The sequence below is a fragment of the Argiope bruennichi genome, chromosome 11 (assembly GCF_947563725.1).
Source record: "Argiope bruennichi chromosome 11, qqArgBrue1.1, whole genome shotgun sequence".
NCBI lineage: Eukaryota > Metazoa > Arthropoda > Arachnida > Araneae > Araneidae > Argiope > Argiope bruennichi.
Genome location: NC_079161.1, coordinates 65,904,364 through 65,923,220, shown reverse-complemented (window position 1 = coordinate 65,923,220; position 18,857 = coordinate 65,904,364). Strand labels below are relative to the sequence as shown.

Genomic DNA, 18,857 nt, shown 5'->3' with positions numbered 1-18,857 from the left:
GAAAATGAGTTATCGGTGGTTTTTAAAATTCTGCTTCAATCGATATTTTAATTTTAATTTTAAAAAGCAATTAGATTATAAAATTTTTTGTATATTATAGTATTTCAAACAAAAATAGTCTTCACAAAAAATATTTCGCATGAAAGGATTTTAATCATGGACAAAGCCAGATTGCACCAACAAGTCAGACTATATCCGCCAGAGGGCTCTACAAGCTGCCAACGAACTAGAAATAACATGTATGCTTTTCTTTTTCGACGTCATAAGTTGAATAATGATCTTCATAAAAATGTATGATTTTAATTTTTGATACAATTTTTTAACCCAAAGTAGCATATTCAATATTATATTAGCGGCGAGCATTTATTGCAACTAAACTTCAATAGTAAGTCAAATGTCCTACTTCTAGGAAAGACAGAAAAGTGTGTATATTTAATAATATACGACTACTACTTCTAATGAAAAATGAATCTTTATTCTTAAAAGGCATTTTAAAATCAAAAGACGCATTTCACGAGTTGTTTACACATTATTGCACTAACGGGATATATAAATGAAGTTATTAAATAGAGGCGTGAAATTTTAAATATCCTGTTGGTCCTTCCTTCCTTCCTATATATCCTTCATAATAATTGTTAAACAGATTAATCCCCCCATTCAGATAAAATTTTGGGTAAAATTAAGATATAGCTCGTTTTCTTTCACTTTACTTAGTTTTATATTAACCCATTTAGTCACCAATTAAAGGATAATATTCTACTGAAACATATTAAAAGCATCAGAATTATGAAAGCTGTACCTAAAATTTCAGTCCTAAAGCTGATAAATAGCAAGAAATATAGTAGATATTAAAAATGAATATTATTTTGAATTTCCCTGCGTTACCTCGAAGATAAATCACATCCGGCAAAAAATGTTAAATAGTAGATATATACTAGTTAAAACATATTGAAGGGTTTCCAAATAACATGTTGATTTACGAGACAAAGTAAACAAGGAAGAATGAAATGAAATCTATTTAGTCTTGACACTCAAATGAATATGCTGGGCATTAAGGTAGTAACTACATTAAGAAGTCGATTTTTTTTTAAAGATTATGTTATTTTTCATTTAATATTCTTAATGTTTGAACAGGTTTCTTTATAAAACTACTAGAATTTCGTTTCTACTTTTTGGTGAGTTACACTCATTTTTATACTTGCTTTTACACACGTTTTAATGCTATTTTCACAAATTCTAATCCTTGATAGAATTTGTTACCAAAAACTCATAAATTAAAATCTAATGCATATTTTTTGTTCAAATTTGGTATGGTAATTTCTCATTGCCGTTCCTGAACTAGGGAATAAGTAATCTATCCATTTAGGATTATTTAATAGGGCTTCACAATGTGAAAAAATTAAAAATTTCATATCATTTATTAAACGAACTTCAATATTTAAAGAATGTATTAAAAAAAACTTATTTATTAGTTCAGAAACTAGACAATATATTTCTTAATCTATGTGCAAATTTTAAGCAAATCGTCTGATAAACCTCTAAGCCAAAAGATTTTTGCTTTACACTTTTGTTACTTGAGATGTATATTTTGGTTTCAAAGATGCTTTTCGGTCTTTTTTATACAAATATTTTAAAATATAACTATTTTCGAACATATTTCAAAAAATTGTGTACATACTCACATACCTTAACATAATGAATGTCGCGCGAGTTTTACAGCGTTTACCTGTGGCACCGCGATGAGTTTTCTTATTATGCCGCTCATATAATATTGAAATATTATTTAAGACAGATATGATCCGATGGATAATCATAATTTAAGGAGTTTATTTGATAGGAACCCCCGTGGCGCCGCAGTCAAGTTGAGTACCGGTCATCGGTGATTCTTCCAGCAGACGTGCTAACAAAATGTCATTGCATTTTTCCAAAAAAACGCTTATTAAGAAAACATGATGCGACTTAAAAGCAATGCAGAAAAAGGCTGTAACTGTACAAAATATTCGGAAAATGTATTATAAAAAATTCAAAGCAACTAAGGAAAACAACTGCAAAATACTGTACAAAAAGTCGTGACATATTGTAAAGAATGTGTTGGTTCACTTTTTCTTTGTTTGAAGTGCTTCAATACGACACATGCGCGAGAACAATCGGCCTACATTTTATGTATAAATAGAATTATATTTATATGCTTTATATTGCCTTACTTTTTTCACTTCATCACTGTGACGATGATAATAATGAAGAATTTATAAGTATTGGACATCTGTTCAAATTAAGCAAGTTTATAAATCTTAGCTCAGCGGTCATTGGTGGTCCTCTCTTCACCACAGCCAAGTCGACTGTCAGTCATTGGAATAGAACATGTTAAAGGATTAAAAATAAATCTTCACTGTAATTTTAACTTTAAAATTGTTTTCTCTTGCTTTACTTATTTGCATATTCCGGTTTTCTTTATTTGAATTTTTATTGGGATTTCATTATCCTCCGATGTTATGTCCGTGGTAGAAAGGACATGCTTACCTTTTTGATATTTAAAGGCAGCTTCCAAAAGTATCTCACCACTAACATGACCCCAGACAGAGTCCCCGATAGATACCACAATGTGTCGGAGTAAGAATCGTATTTCTCGTGGAACACGATTCCATAGCCATGCAGAAAGTTCAGGATATCGACAACTAGGAACACCAGTAAGCTCCCCTGCAAGAAAAACAGAAAAACTTCCTGTAGAAAAGGTTTCGTCTTTTGGACTTTTCCAGTAAAAAAATGTCCTAAGCAAGAGTAGCTTTGAGTCGCAAGTCAGAAACCTCTGAAACCTACCTTTTGGTAGAGCATTTATATTACCTAACTGCGATTTAAAAATAATAAAAAATATCATTTCTTGAATGAAAAACTTTATTTTAATGCCCTAACGGGCAAGGTTTCATATCTACATTTCATTTCTAAGGAATATAGCGATTTTATGCAAGAATATTGAAAATGCAATTCACAAACTGCAAGGATAAGGCAGGAAATCTAATCAAAATCAGACAGGAAAGCACGGATTGAAACGCCAACCGGAGGATGTAATTCACATCACTGTAAACGGATTTTACTTCTGATTATTAAAATTTAAAATCTTGTACACAAACAACAATCAGAGTTTTCACCCAAAATGAGTCACTCATTTTCGTGTATACTCCAACTCATATGGGTTATCATTTTCGACCTTTCCTTTCTGTGCTATTAAGATTTTTTTTTTCATTTCTGCCTGTTCCAATAATTTGTACACTGAATTATAAGAACTCTATGTAAAATGAATCTTTTGTCACTTCAAAGTTTGGTTGACAGGGAGAAATTCTTTAGTTGAGAATCGTAAGCAGATGTTTGAGAGAAAATCTAAGCTCTATTATACAGATTTCTACAACTTATCATCGCATTCTGGTTTGACTTTCAAGAAACTTAACATGCATTTAAAACTACGCCCATTATATTCTTTCACGGGGTTCGGATATGAACTTAAATTTTTCCCGATAAAAAGCAAAGCGTGGTGCTCCAAGCTTTAAATGCTAAAAGTTGACGTAAATTTATATTGTGGTACAGCAAGTCTTTTCATGATTTGTTGGATTGGAAGTATTCTACTATTATTTTTATTACTATTTCATTAAATGTTTTTTAAACAGGATTATACGAAACTCTGCATACAAAGTGTTAGAAGCATAAAAAGCAAAATAGGCTTGAAACACACAGGACTGTATGGTAAAGACATAAAATAATGAAGCTTTCACCATATGAGTGAGAGAATCTCAGAAGAAGCAGAAGCAACAAACCAAGAACGTTAGGAAATTATTTGCCTGCTTTTTACACATTTGGGCGTAAGTGCAGAAGCTTGTTAGTTTCCAAATAACTATTCAAAGCTCTTCCCATGCACAATTAAGAGTGCGGCACATGGATAAGTGAACCCTTTCGAAAATGCCCGGCACTTAGTAAACATTCCTACAACGAGACCAGCTAATTCAACACTCGTAAAATGTTCCATGTTCTCTGCATGCTGTCGGAAATTTAAATTACGACGATAAAACCTAAAAGAAATGTTGGCAAACATTGTTCTTGAGTTCATCGGTTTGCTTATCTGACCATCATTTTGGCCTTTTCTGTGTGTGTGTGTTTCCGATTCCCGCTCACAAGTGTTACCTCGAAACTATCATCACGTTGTCTTTCCCGAACCGAATCTGAGATTGTTCAATGGTTTATCGAATTCTGCAAAAATCACAGTAAGTCAAAATGATTGAACCTGTATTTACATATAAATTTTGATTTATTAAACGCGATATTTATTTGTCATGAAAAAGAATTACTTACCTCAAGATTGATTCATTCGAATAAAAACTTTTATCGATTCATTGAAACAAAAGGGAAGGAATGTTAATTCTTACCGGTGCTTTTATGATACTGACAAGAAATATTTTTCCAAGTTTAGAGAATTTGTATACAAAAAAGCATGATGTTTTGACGGAATGCGCGATTGCACAAAATTTACAAGATACAGCGGATGTATAATTCCGCTGTATCTGACTTTGGCATAAACCAACAGTAGATCTCAAAAATAATTATAAACAATAGACAATGTGATATTGAGAATTCTGCACATTGGCAGGGTAAGAGAGTCAATAACTTAGAAAAATGTGTGCTTCAGGTCACCCATTATATGTCACTTGATCATTATAACTTACTGTGCCCTCTTGTCCGTTTCGCCTTGTCAAGTTGCAGACTAATGTACAATTTTCACAGGGTTTGAAGTAGAATAAAATATATTTTCATTTCAGATAAGCATTTTAGATGCATATATTATTTCTATTCCATTATTCTCTAGTAATTAGTTACAATTTTTTTTATGAAAACCATAATTATTCTTTTATATAGGTATTCAAATGCTATTTCTTTATGTTCATGAATTTTCAAAGAGGGAATATAGAATTCGTCCAAAATTTCATACGGAAATCTTGATGAATTTTCCTAACACGGAGACGAACTTCTTCATTATGTCTTCTGCGAATAAAATACTAACTCCAACTAATTAGACACATGAAATATCGGTGCGATGTTTGCATCAAAATTGTAAAAATATATCAAATTTTACACAAAATGCTTGTGCGAAAACTTTGTCCGTTTATTGCATGTGAATCAATGGCCCCAAAGCAAACAAAATGAAAGTTTGCTATATGGTTTCATGAACCTAAACTGGATATTTTTATCAAATTACATACCCGGTTTTCTTCACGATAAGACCACGCTGAATACAAAAAGTGCCATATTGTGAGTTGGCGAAAAAATTGTGGGAAAAACACCCCACGAGTATGATTTAAGGTTACATTTTAGGGTTGTAAATCAACACGTAAGATATATAAACTACAATTTCATCCTTATATTTCCACATTAGGTTTGGAAAATAAATAAAATAATTTAACTGTGAATCAAATAAACTGTTTCATAAGGGAAACAATCTTGTCGAAACAAAGTTCCGGACCCTTGACTTGAGTGGTTCAGCGTAGAATCTAGAATTCTTCATTTCCAGTCCTCATATTGAAATGAAAAGGTGCTAGCAGGAAACTTACCTCCACCAGTGTTATACCCCCACCGCTCCTTCAGGACCCTGCGAAATGGGGGAGAGCCTCCTAGGAGAAAAGAGGACAGAGTTTCCACTTACCCAAGAAGAGAAGTGAACCAACACCTCGCTAAGGAAAATCCACAAAGATCGATGACTCACCCTCAGTAGATACTGAAGTTTGTACTTTTTGAACCAAGTCACCAGGGCGATTTTTATGAACCAGAGCGCAAAAAAGACAGCTATGAGACCTAGGAAGCCCTCGAAGACCCCAACGTCCGAGATGTCAGGGATGTAAGACGGCTGCGCTTCGGATCCCAACGTCCTTGGAAAGCAGGAGTCGTTCAGAACGTCACTGAGACAAATCGCCATTTCGTCACTGAAAGAGAAAAATCAAACACTTTAAGACACTAAAAATAATAAAATTTTTGCTTCAAAAATTCTTGAAAAGTCAGAATTTTTTTTAATTATATATTTAACAAAAATTAACCTTTACATAGGAGACTGAAATAAACCTCTTACTTTAATATTTCATTGTAATTTCCATTGTTTTATAAGTCAATAAAATATCCACTTTCCTATATACGAGTATTAATCATTCAAATGAATCAAAATCGATGTTTTTACAAAGGCAAAGTCATATCACTGACTCTCCGACCCGCCTGAAGGCAGCGGATAATAAATACTGAATGATCGGATCGCCGCAACAGCAACATTGGCTGGAATTGTGGTTGAGTTCTAAGGGCCATCACCGGCCACGATGCAACTCTTCTCTCGCCTGGTCATCAATGGCAGGACCAGGGTCAGACCCCCACCTTTTCGTGAACCCTCCAGGCTGGCGAGATCCAACCACCAAGCCAGAAGCATCTCATCCTCATTTTGAGGTGCCCCCCGGGGAGATTTTGCAAATGCAAATATAGTTCTGTCGATTTCTCTGACCAGCGAGCTTTTTTTCCCTTATAAAAGTGATATTTTAATTAAATACTACAAAAATGTATCGTAAAAAATCAAGTTCAGAAGAAATATTGCATGGCATTTTATTTATTTATTACATCACAACTATGCTTCCATTTTTATTTCCTCCTATATGAAGTATATAAAAGTAAAATATTGAAATCAACCTCAAAATTTAGGCGAATCTCTACGTTTCAAACATTCCAGAGTCTCAAAAACTCATGTTTGGAATAAGATAACCGAAAAATGCTTTGAGCTTGATGGATAGAATTTAGTATGTGTACCAAAATTTTTTATTTCTTTTCAATCTTAAGCGAAAGCCACACACACAAAAAAAAATCTATTTGTTTCACTTGCAAATCAGTGCGATATCTACAAAACGGAAAGAACCAGATTGGTAAAATTTAATGCAAAGTTTTGATATGTAGGGTGTAGGTGCGTATCGGATTTCGAACTAAATTTGTCGAAGGGTTGGAGGGGTGTCCGCATATCATATGCATGTAAACGCAACAACTCGAAAGCGCAAAGGTTAAATAAATGAAACTCAACATATAATCTTGTTACTAAAATTGTATCTCTAGCCAATTTTAGTTTCAGTTAGTCCAAAATGCATACTTGTATTTTCTTCACTCTACTATGAAGCTCTAAACGTCCATGAGCTCGGCTCTGAAAATAAAAATCTGAAATTTAAAAAACTAACGGCTTTCATAGCTTTGCCCAAGGTACATTATTTTTATGTTAGTAATTTTATTAGGATGTCTGCAAGAAAGTTCCGAGGTGACTATTCCCGTTAATTTAATGCAGAATAAAATATTAAGTTCAATTTTTTTCTTCTTCAAAAATCTGAAAAAAAGTTAGTTTAAAATACTTATTGGGGTACAAACATTGGGGAGAGAGTATGGTTTAAATTCATCTGCAAGTGTACAATATCAATCCACAAGCTCAGCAAGAGATAACAGAGCGCTAAAAGCTAAAATATTAAATGAAAAAATCTGTACGAATCTAAAACAACAAAAAAAATCCATTTACATTTGAAAAACAATAATTTCTTTCTTTCTGGAAGGTAGATTCTATCCAACATATTATATCCAAAAGAATTCAAAGTATTCTTTTTATAATCAACTTGCCTCGAATATTTCTTGCTAAACGCATGCACAGTTTTTATTAAATGGTAGCATATACGACTTAAACTAAACATTAATAGTGAATACTATTCTCCTTCGATAGCACTCACTATGATGGCACGTCTCGATAGAAGATCACTTAAGATATTTCTTCACCAGTTAAGTGCATTCAGCTTGGATACTTATCAATCCAAATCCTCATTTTGGCACAGTTGATGCATAATTCTTTATCTAAATAAAATGAAATCCTATTCGCTTTATTATGATTTTTTTGCAAAATGTGCTGTGTAACCATTTGCTCTGCGTTCGACTTGTATACGCGCCATCGCTTGTCTTTAAAAAGAAGGATTTGGGGAACTTTAAAAAATAAATTCCGCAATTTATTGGTTAATAAACTCAATAAATCTCCAATATATATATACTTATTACATGAAACTTATGAGTATCTAAAATTATGTATCAAATAACTATTCAAAGAATAAAAATTCCTTTGAAAGTTGGTGGTCTCAAATAATGAAAAAATATATTTTAATGAATTTTTAAAAAGAGATTATTTTATTGCCTGATTTAAAAAAAACTATTTCTATTGGTACCTCATTTTGATAAAAAAAAAAATCCTTTGCTTGAATTTTTTAAAATCGTTTGGCTTTCGCCTTTCAAATTCATCAGTTTAAGGAACAGTGAACTTTAAATAGTCAAAAATGGAGAGAAACATGAAATTTTATTTTTATTGCCATTTTCTTACCAAAATATATGTTTATAAACAATTAAAGTAGGATTATAAAATATATTTCTCAATAAAATTAAGATTTTAAAGGCTTAGAGAAAAAAAACATTTTAGTAACTTTCTTCAAAATGATATTGTAATTAGATTTAAACATCTTTGAAATGTTGCAGAGTCTTACTTTTTGTAGAAATTAAATAGAATTGATAATAAAGATTTCGGTTAAACATTAAAAGAAAATCGGATATGCATTTTATGTTTCAAGTTTTTTCAAATTGTTAAAATTCCATTTTAATTTCGAAAAAATATTAAATTCTTATAAAAATTCAGTAAGTTTGCATATATATTTTTTAAAATTTAGCATTTAATTGGAATTATAAAATTATACACGGTTTTATTCTAAATAAATTTTTATTGGGTAATAATGTAAAAATAGTGAGAAAAAATTAAAAATTTAGTCACCTGAAATATTTTAAAATTTAAAAAAAATTAATTTTTTAAAAATAATATTTTATTGAAAGAGTTTTTTAAAAGAATTTTGACGCATTTATATTTTAATACATAGGCATAAAAAATTTCGTAACTCTAAGTGAATAATTTGTAAACATGAATAGAGGATTCTATTCATGCCTAAATTTCTATATCTAAATTTCTATTTCTAATTCGATGACTAAATTCTCTATTTTTAGGCGAATAGATGAAAGGGAGATGGAATGGTACGGCTTTTAATGAACTGATGAAACTGGGTGAGAATGTCACGAATAATTTCGTTGTGTTTCGTTACGAATAATTTTTTATTGATTTTTTTATTTTCTAATTTTCTGAGAATACTTCAAATAGACCAACTGAGTGCAGTTAAATTTTGAATGTTCTAGAGCATGAGACAAAATTAAGTAAAGCAATTAAAGAGTTTGCCACAAATTTAAAAATCACTGTTTCATGGTAAATTTTTGATCGAATCTATTAAAAGTTTTACTTTTTTTCCACGAGATAAAAACAAAAATTCCAAAGTATGAAGAAAGTAATTTTAACATTGACAAACGCGCGCGGATAATAAATACGATTAAGCAGTGAAATCGATTCAATATTTCAGCAAAAAAAATGAAATTGATACGAATTTTATCTAAATTAACTTTGATAAATTGATTAAAAATAGAAGAAAGAATTATGATTGATAAGAATCATATAATTATAAAGAATTAGAACTGATATCACTAAAAAGCTAATTTTTTTAATGTTCCGATTATGTAAAAAAAAGAAAATGTGGAATGATATGTTTCAATGTTTTGATGAAAAACAAAATCTTATTACATCCACCCCTTTAGAAGAGCATAGAAACTTTTTAAAAGTGCAACCAACCTTTCTAATTGTTAAAAAGCATATGCATCAAATTTCGTTCGAATTCCTTTAAGGGATGTGGATTGCATAAGATTGAACAAGTCATTCAATTTTATTTACATTTTTATTTCATTCCATTTTATTAAAATGTAAATTATGAATGCAATTGAATAATTAAATATATATATTTTTTTTACTTTTTCCATAATATTTCATATTTTATTAATCTTTATGATTAATTTTTATTATAAAAAATAGGAAAATACAATTCATTGTATTTTGTATCTTATTATATAAAATATAAAATACAATGCATCCTAAACGTTTTATTAATAAAACAATATTTTATTCTCTTATTTTTTATCCGTTTAGGATGCATTGTTTTTTCAATTAGAAAATGTTTTTTCGATTACATATTTACTTTTGATTCCTATTCATTTGTTTTAATTTCATAGCCACTGTTCTATACAATCTAATCAGTTAAAAAATCTCAAAATCCAGAACTCTTCAAACCTCCAGAATCTAATATCCAAGACAAATCTAAAATCAAACAACCAATGGCCAATAATCCAGTAACGGCAATCATGTTACACTTCTTATGTATTAAAAAAATTAGAACTATCTTAATCTTAATTAGTTTAAAAATTTTAACAAAATTGAGTTATTCCTCTAAAGTTAAACCAAAAATCTTTTCTTTTTGAAAAAAAAAATTGTTTTCCAAGTCTCGATGCGAAGATGCTTAAAAATTACACAATCCGCTACTCCGTAACTACACGCCGCTGCCATTCTTCAAACATAAACACAATCCTGCTCTCTTCATAAAGTTTTAAGCTCTGCTTTTACCTGTAAATTATGCATTTATCAATATATTATTTTCTGTTATCTATTTATTTGCTTTAATCTATTTATTTGCTTAACTTTTAATTGAAAGTAAAGAGAATTCAGCTGTAAATTTTGGTTATAGTTGACGGAACAAGTCATTCATTATAATATTTCCTTATAATATCAACATTTTGTACTTTTTAGATTTTTTTTTTGTTTGTAATTGTGAAAAAAAATTATAAATTAAGTCATAGATAATTTAACTTTTGTTCATTTACAAAGTTTTGTTCAAACATTTTAAAATATTCTTTTATTAATTTTAAAACCTCTTTTATACATTCATTATCAAGTATCGTCGTATTGTCAAGTATCAAGTATATTGATATCAGAAATTCATAATGAAAATTACTCAGGTGAATAAAATGTATACAGCAAGAAAAGTGTTGGATGGGATATGCAAACTTCGATGAGACAAGGAGAAAAAAAGCGTAAACGAGTTTGCATTTCAGAAATATAAATCAAGAATTTTTCGTTGTCTTTCCAATTTTTTTATTTCAGTTATTGTTCTTTCCTACTAGATACAATAATTTAGCAAAAAGTTTTTTTAAAGTCCTTACTATATGACACAAAATGCCAAAAAAGTGCATAAAAATGTACTTTTATAAAAATGTAACTTGTATATCTTTGTACCTTCAAAATGTAACTTGTATATCTTTGTACCTTCAAAATGTACCTTTCTTATTCTTTTATATTTCTTATTCTTAAATAGTTTCATGCGCCATTGGAATCTGGAACAGAAACGTGTATCGCTTCCAAAACCAATAAAACATTTATGAAATATAAAAATTTAAAATATCAGTTAACAACACAAAATTTCATTTCAAAAATTTTTGAAAAAGTTTTCATGGGAAAATAAATATGTTAGTGCTGTAAGGAAAAGAAAAGTTTGAATGGAAAAACACAAAGAAAATATGCCTTTTAGAAGTCACGAAACTCAAAAGAATTCTTACAAAAAAAATTGAAAAATTTCTACATCAGAAAGAAAGTATAACTCACCTCATGTTTTTATACTAAGGACTGAGACCCTTTTGCTGGAGGAAGAAGCTTTGGACCGAACAGGTGATAATCGCCTGCACAAATGAAAGAGAAGCGGCTATCAGATTAGTTACAATTACCTAGTTCTGTGATTGGCTAGAAAAAGTAATGAAAACTATCGAATGGGAGATGAGAAAGCATTGCGCAATCATCCTCTTCAGACCAATCAGAAGGTATCTTCTCGAGAAAAGGAATGTGACACTATTAAACCCAAACTCCAGTATTTCTAACATTTGGGTATGTGGCCCTGCCGAAGGTCATGTCAACAACAAGGTCAATGGCACTCCCTTCAATAGGGCCGAAAGAAAAGAAAACTGTAATAGTTTTGAAACATCAGTGCTAAAGTTTCGAAATTTCATAATGACTTTTTTCCTTTACTTTTTTCAAGAATCTCCATCGGTATCAAATTCATTGGAACCGGCCTCTTTGATATACAAGACGGTTTTGGTTCCGATTACATAGAATAATTATTATGTTGAATCATACGCAATTGACCTCTAAATGCTCTAGTCGTTAAAAGCACTTAAAGGTAATAAATCAGATAACCGGAGAGGATTCAAGTCTTCTCCGCTGGCAATGTCACTCTTGTCTCTGGAGGGAAATTTAAAAGAAATGGAAAGTGTTCAAGCGTGTAAAAAGTGTTATTGTTTTGAGCTAGTCGCCTTCGGTAACCAGCTGATTCGTCGGAATTAATAGTCGCAGAAATTTTTTATTTAAATCTTTAATGTTACTTAGTCTTAATAGCCTCTTCAGCAAAATAACTTTAAACTACAATTTTTAAATGATATATACTACATATTATTTTAGAAGCATTACGCCATTCATTCTTTTATTATGCATTTTTCTTATGTTCTATAAGTTCCTTTAAAATTCGGGAAAAAGATATATTCTGCTCTTTTTAGCTTTTTAACAATATAACCTAAAACTATATAAAATTTCGTATTTTCTCCATATTAATAGCATTTAAATATCAATTTAAATCTTTTTACAGATTCTTCTTTTAATTAAGTATATGTAATACTTGTTTTTCTGAAATTTCATTTGTCGATAAGGATTTGCATTAAGGATAGAAGTTTAATTTCATTATTTTGCACGCTTCATTACGTTTTATATTAATGTCAATAATAATTCAGGTTATAAAATAAATAAAAAAATAACTGCAACTTTAATAATGACTTTTATCAATAAATTTGATGTTCTTGTAGAATTTTTATGTTTTTATATTTTTGTTAGTGATACGTTTTATATTCCTTCAAAATTCTTACATGTATTCGTATTCTTTTTGGAAATACATTAAAATACTTTTTTTTTAAATATCGATTAAGAGTAACAAAAATATTGCAACAAGAAAATTAATATCATTGAAAAGATTTTTTTTAGTTTTAAGATAATGTAGAAATTATTCTATTCATACAATATTTTTTGGAAGTTATCGCGAAAAAACGCCAAAATGTTGCGAAATTTTAAATTAAAATTTTCAAAAAATGTCGCTCTAATAGGTATATTTCCACTCTTCAAAGTATATATGCGGACGTTTGATAGCTCTAGGCAAAACAGTCACGCATGCGCACATGTACCCAAAATTACATTTGTCTTAATTGCAAGTAAGAATTGAGAGACACTATACAAAGTACGAAAGTGTTAAATATATAAATGAATAAAGCATTATTAAATAAAATAACTCTTTTTCTTCTGATAATGCAGATCATTACGCTTTGATACAATTTTTTTTTAAAGAAAAAGCTAAAATATTGAATTTTTTAGTAAATAAGTGAGATTTATAGATGCCACAACGAATCAAACTGTAATTTCGTAAAGAGTAAATCTTAAAATATTCTACACGTTTAGCAGAAAAATTTTCAGTACTAGAAAATTCATCAAAATATCTTAATGAATAATATTAGATAAGCAGAATACCATTGAATTAATAATTTTCACATGGTATTTAAGGTAATGAACCACATTTTATTATCATTATTATTATTATGCTAACACAACATGGTGATTTGCCTTTCTAAGTCACTATAAAGAAAAGGAGTGCTAAAATTCACAATTTTGTCACAGTATCCATTATGAGATATTAACATTTTTTTTATCAAGAAGATTTTTTCGAATAAATGCCTTTTTATTATCAAGAGGTTTTATTTAGGTATTAGGTCATTAATTTATAATTACTCAATACTTTTAGAAAATTCATGGAATATCTGATAAATTGGATCTGTATATAGAATTTGATAATTATGAATCCTAATTTTTCATTAATGTTAGATATTGTCCTTACAGTTTCATATATTTATCTAAGTTTCTTTTATTTAAAACACTTTTTATAGATTTTGACTAATATTTATGTGTATAAAATTATTTGAATCTATTCCAAAGGACGTGTTATATTACAACAGCCACTTAAGTATGCCTTTCTTTAGTAAAAAATTATTTGGGGCGGAAAAAGTTAGGTTGGAATTAAAAATCGTTTTAACATTTTAATTTCCGTTTGCCCTTCTGTAAAAAATGAGTCAATGTTTCTTTCAGACCACAGATTTAAATTTTAAAAACTTTTGAGTCTTTTGTAATCATCTTTTCTTAAGCTTTTATTTGATGTTATAAGACTGGGCAATTGTTTATAAATATTTTTGGAGAGAAAAGTTCCTCTCTTTTTTTGTGCTTGATTATCCCCTCCTCCTTCCCCCCCCCAAAAAAAAAACTCTGAGAATTCCTACTATTGGTTTGACTGTATCAACTCCTTTTCTTTCGAGTTTTGCTTTTCTGAGTAAAAAAGGAATGTTTTCGGTGTCGGAGAGATTTTGATTCGAAACCTGATTCCATAAGGAAATAAGATGTATATATGGACATAATGCACATTAAACCTTATGTCAGGGTACAAACGTCTTCCCATTGGTACGGTGCAACAATTTGAAGGTGGGGTGGGGTGTCAATTTAAGTTCATATACACGAATCCATATATAGCCTTTCAATATAAAAGAATTTTCACTTTCTCAGTTTGAAGGCTCTAAATTTTTTACCAATTGAATTTTCATTTCAATAATCATATAATTTTCAATTAACAAAACTACGAGGGCTGTATACCATTTACTGGTGATTAAATATACTTAAAATACAACAACTAACTTCATATGTGGATTTGAAATTAAAAATCTTAGGTTACTTAGTAAAGCATCTTTTTTTTTAGGGAAATTGCAATTTCTAGATAAATAAATTGAAGAGCCGCCACGAATGAAGCATGAAAATTATTCTTTTATGCTTTGAAGCTTGATTACAAAAAACAGTTTTTTTTTGTTGTTTAATTTTAATGTTATCAGTTATCAATCATATTTAACATCTCCCTACATTTCTTTTATCATTCTATTTGTATGAATGTTTAGCAAAAAATGCTAGAGCTTAGTTTGCTAGTTATGTCAAGGAAATATAACCTCTAATGCGATTATTGTGATCTCCCAAGAATTAGATCTTGGGGCTTTGATGAATAACAATGTCTCACACTTTTGATGAATTCAAAGAACGCATTTTCAGAAATATATCTCCTTATTTGTGAATACAATAACTCAATCAAAAATTGTTCATAAAATTTTTTAAATCATTTTTTCCTATACCTCCGGGAGGGGCACCTCGAAATGAGGATGAGAGGCTTCCGGCATGGTGGTTGGATTTCGCCGCCCTGGTGAGTACACAAATAGGTGGGGGATCTGACTCCTCCCATCGATGACGGGACGTACTTCCTTCGGGGAGGGTTGTACCGTGGCCGGTGATGGCCCTTAAGACTCAACCACAGTTCCCGTCACTGTTGCAGCTGCGGCGGTCCAGTCATTTAGTTTTATGGTTTAAATCCTTTTGCCTTCGTGGCGGGTAGGAGAGTCAGATGGCTGACTTATCATTTTTTTCATCAAATGGTTAGAATTCATTTAAATTATGCATATCGGTTCATATGCATGTGGACATAATAATTTTTTTTTAAAAAAGAAAAAAAGTTTTAAATTTTTTTTAAAACTGTGAAGAATTAAAATTTGGTACACAATTTTATCATCAGAATTGTAGACAAGTATCAAGTTTTAGAACAAATCTTTCAAAGGGTAGACCAGAGTAGAACTTCTGTTCATCTGTAAAAATGTGGGCGTGTGAACGTAGTGTAGGATAATAACATCTACTTCGAATAATTTCCTTAAAAATGTCTATGCCAGTAGCCATTAGAAAATACTTATAATAAAAAAATAAAACTAATATTGCAGATTTTTTTTGGGGGGGAGGGGAGCTGCAAATCTTAAATGTTACTTGATTTTTTTTGTTGTTATTGCTGTTGGGGGGATTTTGTCCAGGCAATTAATTAATATTTCGGATTCTGAAATTAAAAAAAAAATTAGTTCGGAACTTTTAGGTATTCTGCATAATTTGTTATGAAAAATGACACGTGGTTTCTTTCAAAACATAGTTGTTCTCTTCTGAAAATCCGAAAATCCGAAATGAAATCCGAGACATGAACAAATTCTGCAGATTTGAAAGCTTTTAAACAAAGCATTTTTTTTTTTTTTTTAGATTTTTCTTTCATTTTTCTGATAAAGTAATTTGTTGTCGAACCAATACACTGGTCAAAACTATTTGCAGTCGTTGTTTTAAACATAACATTAAATCTTCTAGGGTAAATAAAATATTTGCATTTACAATAAACAGAAACGAAAACTATCAAAGTCAGAACACAAAATTCATCGATTGAAACACAAATAAATTTTAATATATTTCCATTATAATATTTCAAAGCACAAAAAGCAATTTTATAATACTCTAAAATTCAAAATATTTTCTTTCAAATTATTTCAATTTATTTATCTACCAATTTTTTCATTAATTAAAAAGAATTAAGATATGTTAATCCATTATCTTTAGCAATGCATTTCTTTTTTTACAATGAAATAAAAACATTTTATTCATCATAAGACATGTAACCGCATGGTTCTCTTCCATAGTTAGAAGAAATGATATTTGTATTGTCATATTCTTTACTAATATCATAATGAATTAACACTTTCTTCTTTAATTTCGTCAATTCTTTTGCAAAATCTGTAAACAAATCCATTTAAAATATTAAGCAACTAAGTAAAAAAAAAAAAAATCTTAAGAAATTGTGAATATCAAACTATGCTTAAGCATTTCGTTTGAAATTAAACACAATCACGATGCCTTTGATAAAGCAACTGTCATCAAAGGTGCATATTTATAAATAAGAAAGAATTATTTGATTCTGAATTTAGCAACTAAAGAGAAGCAATACGCTGTTAATATAATTTTTGTATCCATTCCTCATCTAACTCAAGAAAAAAAGGATGCGATGTGACATCTAAAAATAATAAATTATATAGTTAAGTAATGCTAAATGATATAGTGGAATATCCTGTGATTGTGATGATTTTAACTTTACTGAATTGATGTTTCCCCAAGGGGTGCACCTAGTATGAGAAGAATGAGAAGCGTCCTGCTTGGAAGTTGGTTCTAACCACTGGAGTGGGTATAGAAATGGTGGGGGTCGGCTACCTCCTATCGATGACGGGAAGTACTTCCTACGAAAAGGGCTGTACCGTGGTCGGTGATGACCCTTAATATTCAACCTCAGTCCCCGCCAATGCTGTCGCGTGGTCCGATCGTTCAAATTTAGTCCGAATGCCTTTATTAAGCGGAGCAAAGTAACCTTGTTTGTTTGATGAATTTATGTATTTGAATAGAATTAAGTTTTAAAATCAGCATTAGGTGTTATATATAATTAGACTTTATGTTTGAAAAGAAATATTTTCAGTTCGAACGCATTTTTTTTTTTTTTTTACTATTTTTTAAAATTTCCTACCAAGAAATAAAACGCTGCTGAATAATGATGCAGAGACTCGTAGTTGTCTGAATTCTATCAGTTAGTTATCACGAAATTTAGTGAACGTTATGGAACCCTCATGAGGATTGGGCTCCATAGTTTAAATGCCTTAGACAAAGAATCATAATATTATAAACGATTTTCAAGCTTTCAAGCAATAATAATAATAATAACACTTTCCCTTTCATAAAAAAATAATGTGTAAAACAGTAGGTTAATTTTAGCCCTAGAATACATTACTTTTTATGTTTTACCAAAAAAAAATGAATTGCCGCATATAATTCAGGATAATTATTTAAAATTCTTTTTTGTTAAATTTAAATAAAAATAAAATGTTCCAAATAGTTAAATTAGGAATTAAATAATATCCTAGTGATGCAAATCACATTATAACGATTCCACAACAAAAAGAAAAGACATTTTTTACAAATATATGTTTTTACAGCAATACATATATTGATAGTATTTTTAATGGTAGAACTATTCATACAACATTCAGTCATCGCGATATTTTCTGTTCCCAGTTTAAATCTAATTCTAGTACCGCTCTTGCCATATATCGGCCTTTTTCACAAATGCTTATCAAAATGCATTTAAAAAAGGATTGCCCTTTGAAACAGTCATGTGAAGCTTATAAATAAAAATGAAAACATGTAACCAAATGATTGAACGTTGTATTGTAGAGTTTAACATCACACCCAGAAACTCAAATAAATACCATTAATTTCTTATTAACTATTCCAATAAATCTTATTTCAATTAAAATTTTCGGCACAATAAAAACAGTAGTGTTCATTAAATTGGATGTTAGAACACACGGTCTAGTCGATTTCATATGAAAAGTATCAGAATAAGGAAAGATTAAATGCCTATGATTAAATAGCTATGGATTAAATAGCTATATAGGAAAGATTAAATAGCTATGGATAAAGATCTACGACAGTTGAGACTTACCGGTATGACTGATGACTTATAACTGATTTCATATAAGATAGATATATTCTGCTTGATCTTGCAAATTTACATATCAGCTGTGCTATCAGATTTTCTAAGTCAAATATGATTTCGGTTATACAGCTGTATATTTAAATGCAAAATGAAATGAAAGTCACGCACACAGCAGAAGTGACTTGATTCATCATAAAATAGGACATCATAAAATAGGGCTTCGCATCATAAAATAGCAGTAAAAATTTGGAAATGAATGCATGTTATTTTACAATTAAATTGCCTAATTTCCCAATGATATACAGTACTGTGCGAATTAATTGGGACAAACATATTTTTTAAGAAAATTGTTCCTTTTTCGGGGATTTTCTGTATCAAACCGATTTTAACAGCATTTTTTTACAA

General features: G+C 29.9%; 1 protein-coding gene across 2 annotated transcripts in view; it reads right to left on the bottom strand.

The window, feature by feature from the left end:
- LOC129957125 (cholesterol 7-desaturase nvd-like) overlaps positions 1–11,674 on the bottom strand; it is a 30,530-nt gene extending 18,856 nt beyond the window's left edge. For both annotated transcript variants that reach the window (XM_056069285.1, XM_056069286.1), the window contains exons 1-3: positions 11,600–11,674; positions 5,744–5,960; positions 2,521–2,697 (exon numbers count right to left, since the gene is read on the bottom strand). In XM_056069285.1, the coding sequence (XP_055925260.1) occupies positions 2,521–2,697; positions 5,744–5,960; positions 11,600–11,604 (399 nt within the window). In that variant the 5' untranslated portion in view covers positions 11,605–11,674. The remainder of the gene's footprint in view (positions 1–2,520; positions 2,698–5,743; positions 5,961–11,599) is intronic.
- Positions 11,675–18,857: the final 7,183 nt, after the last annotated feature.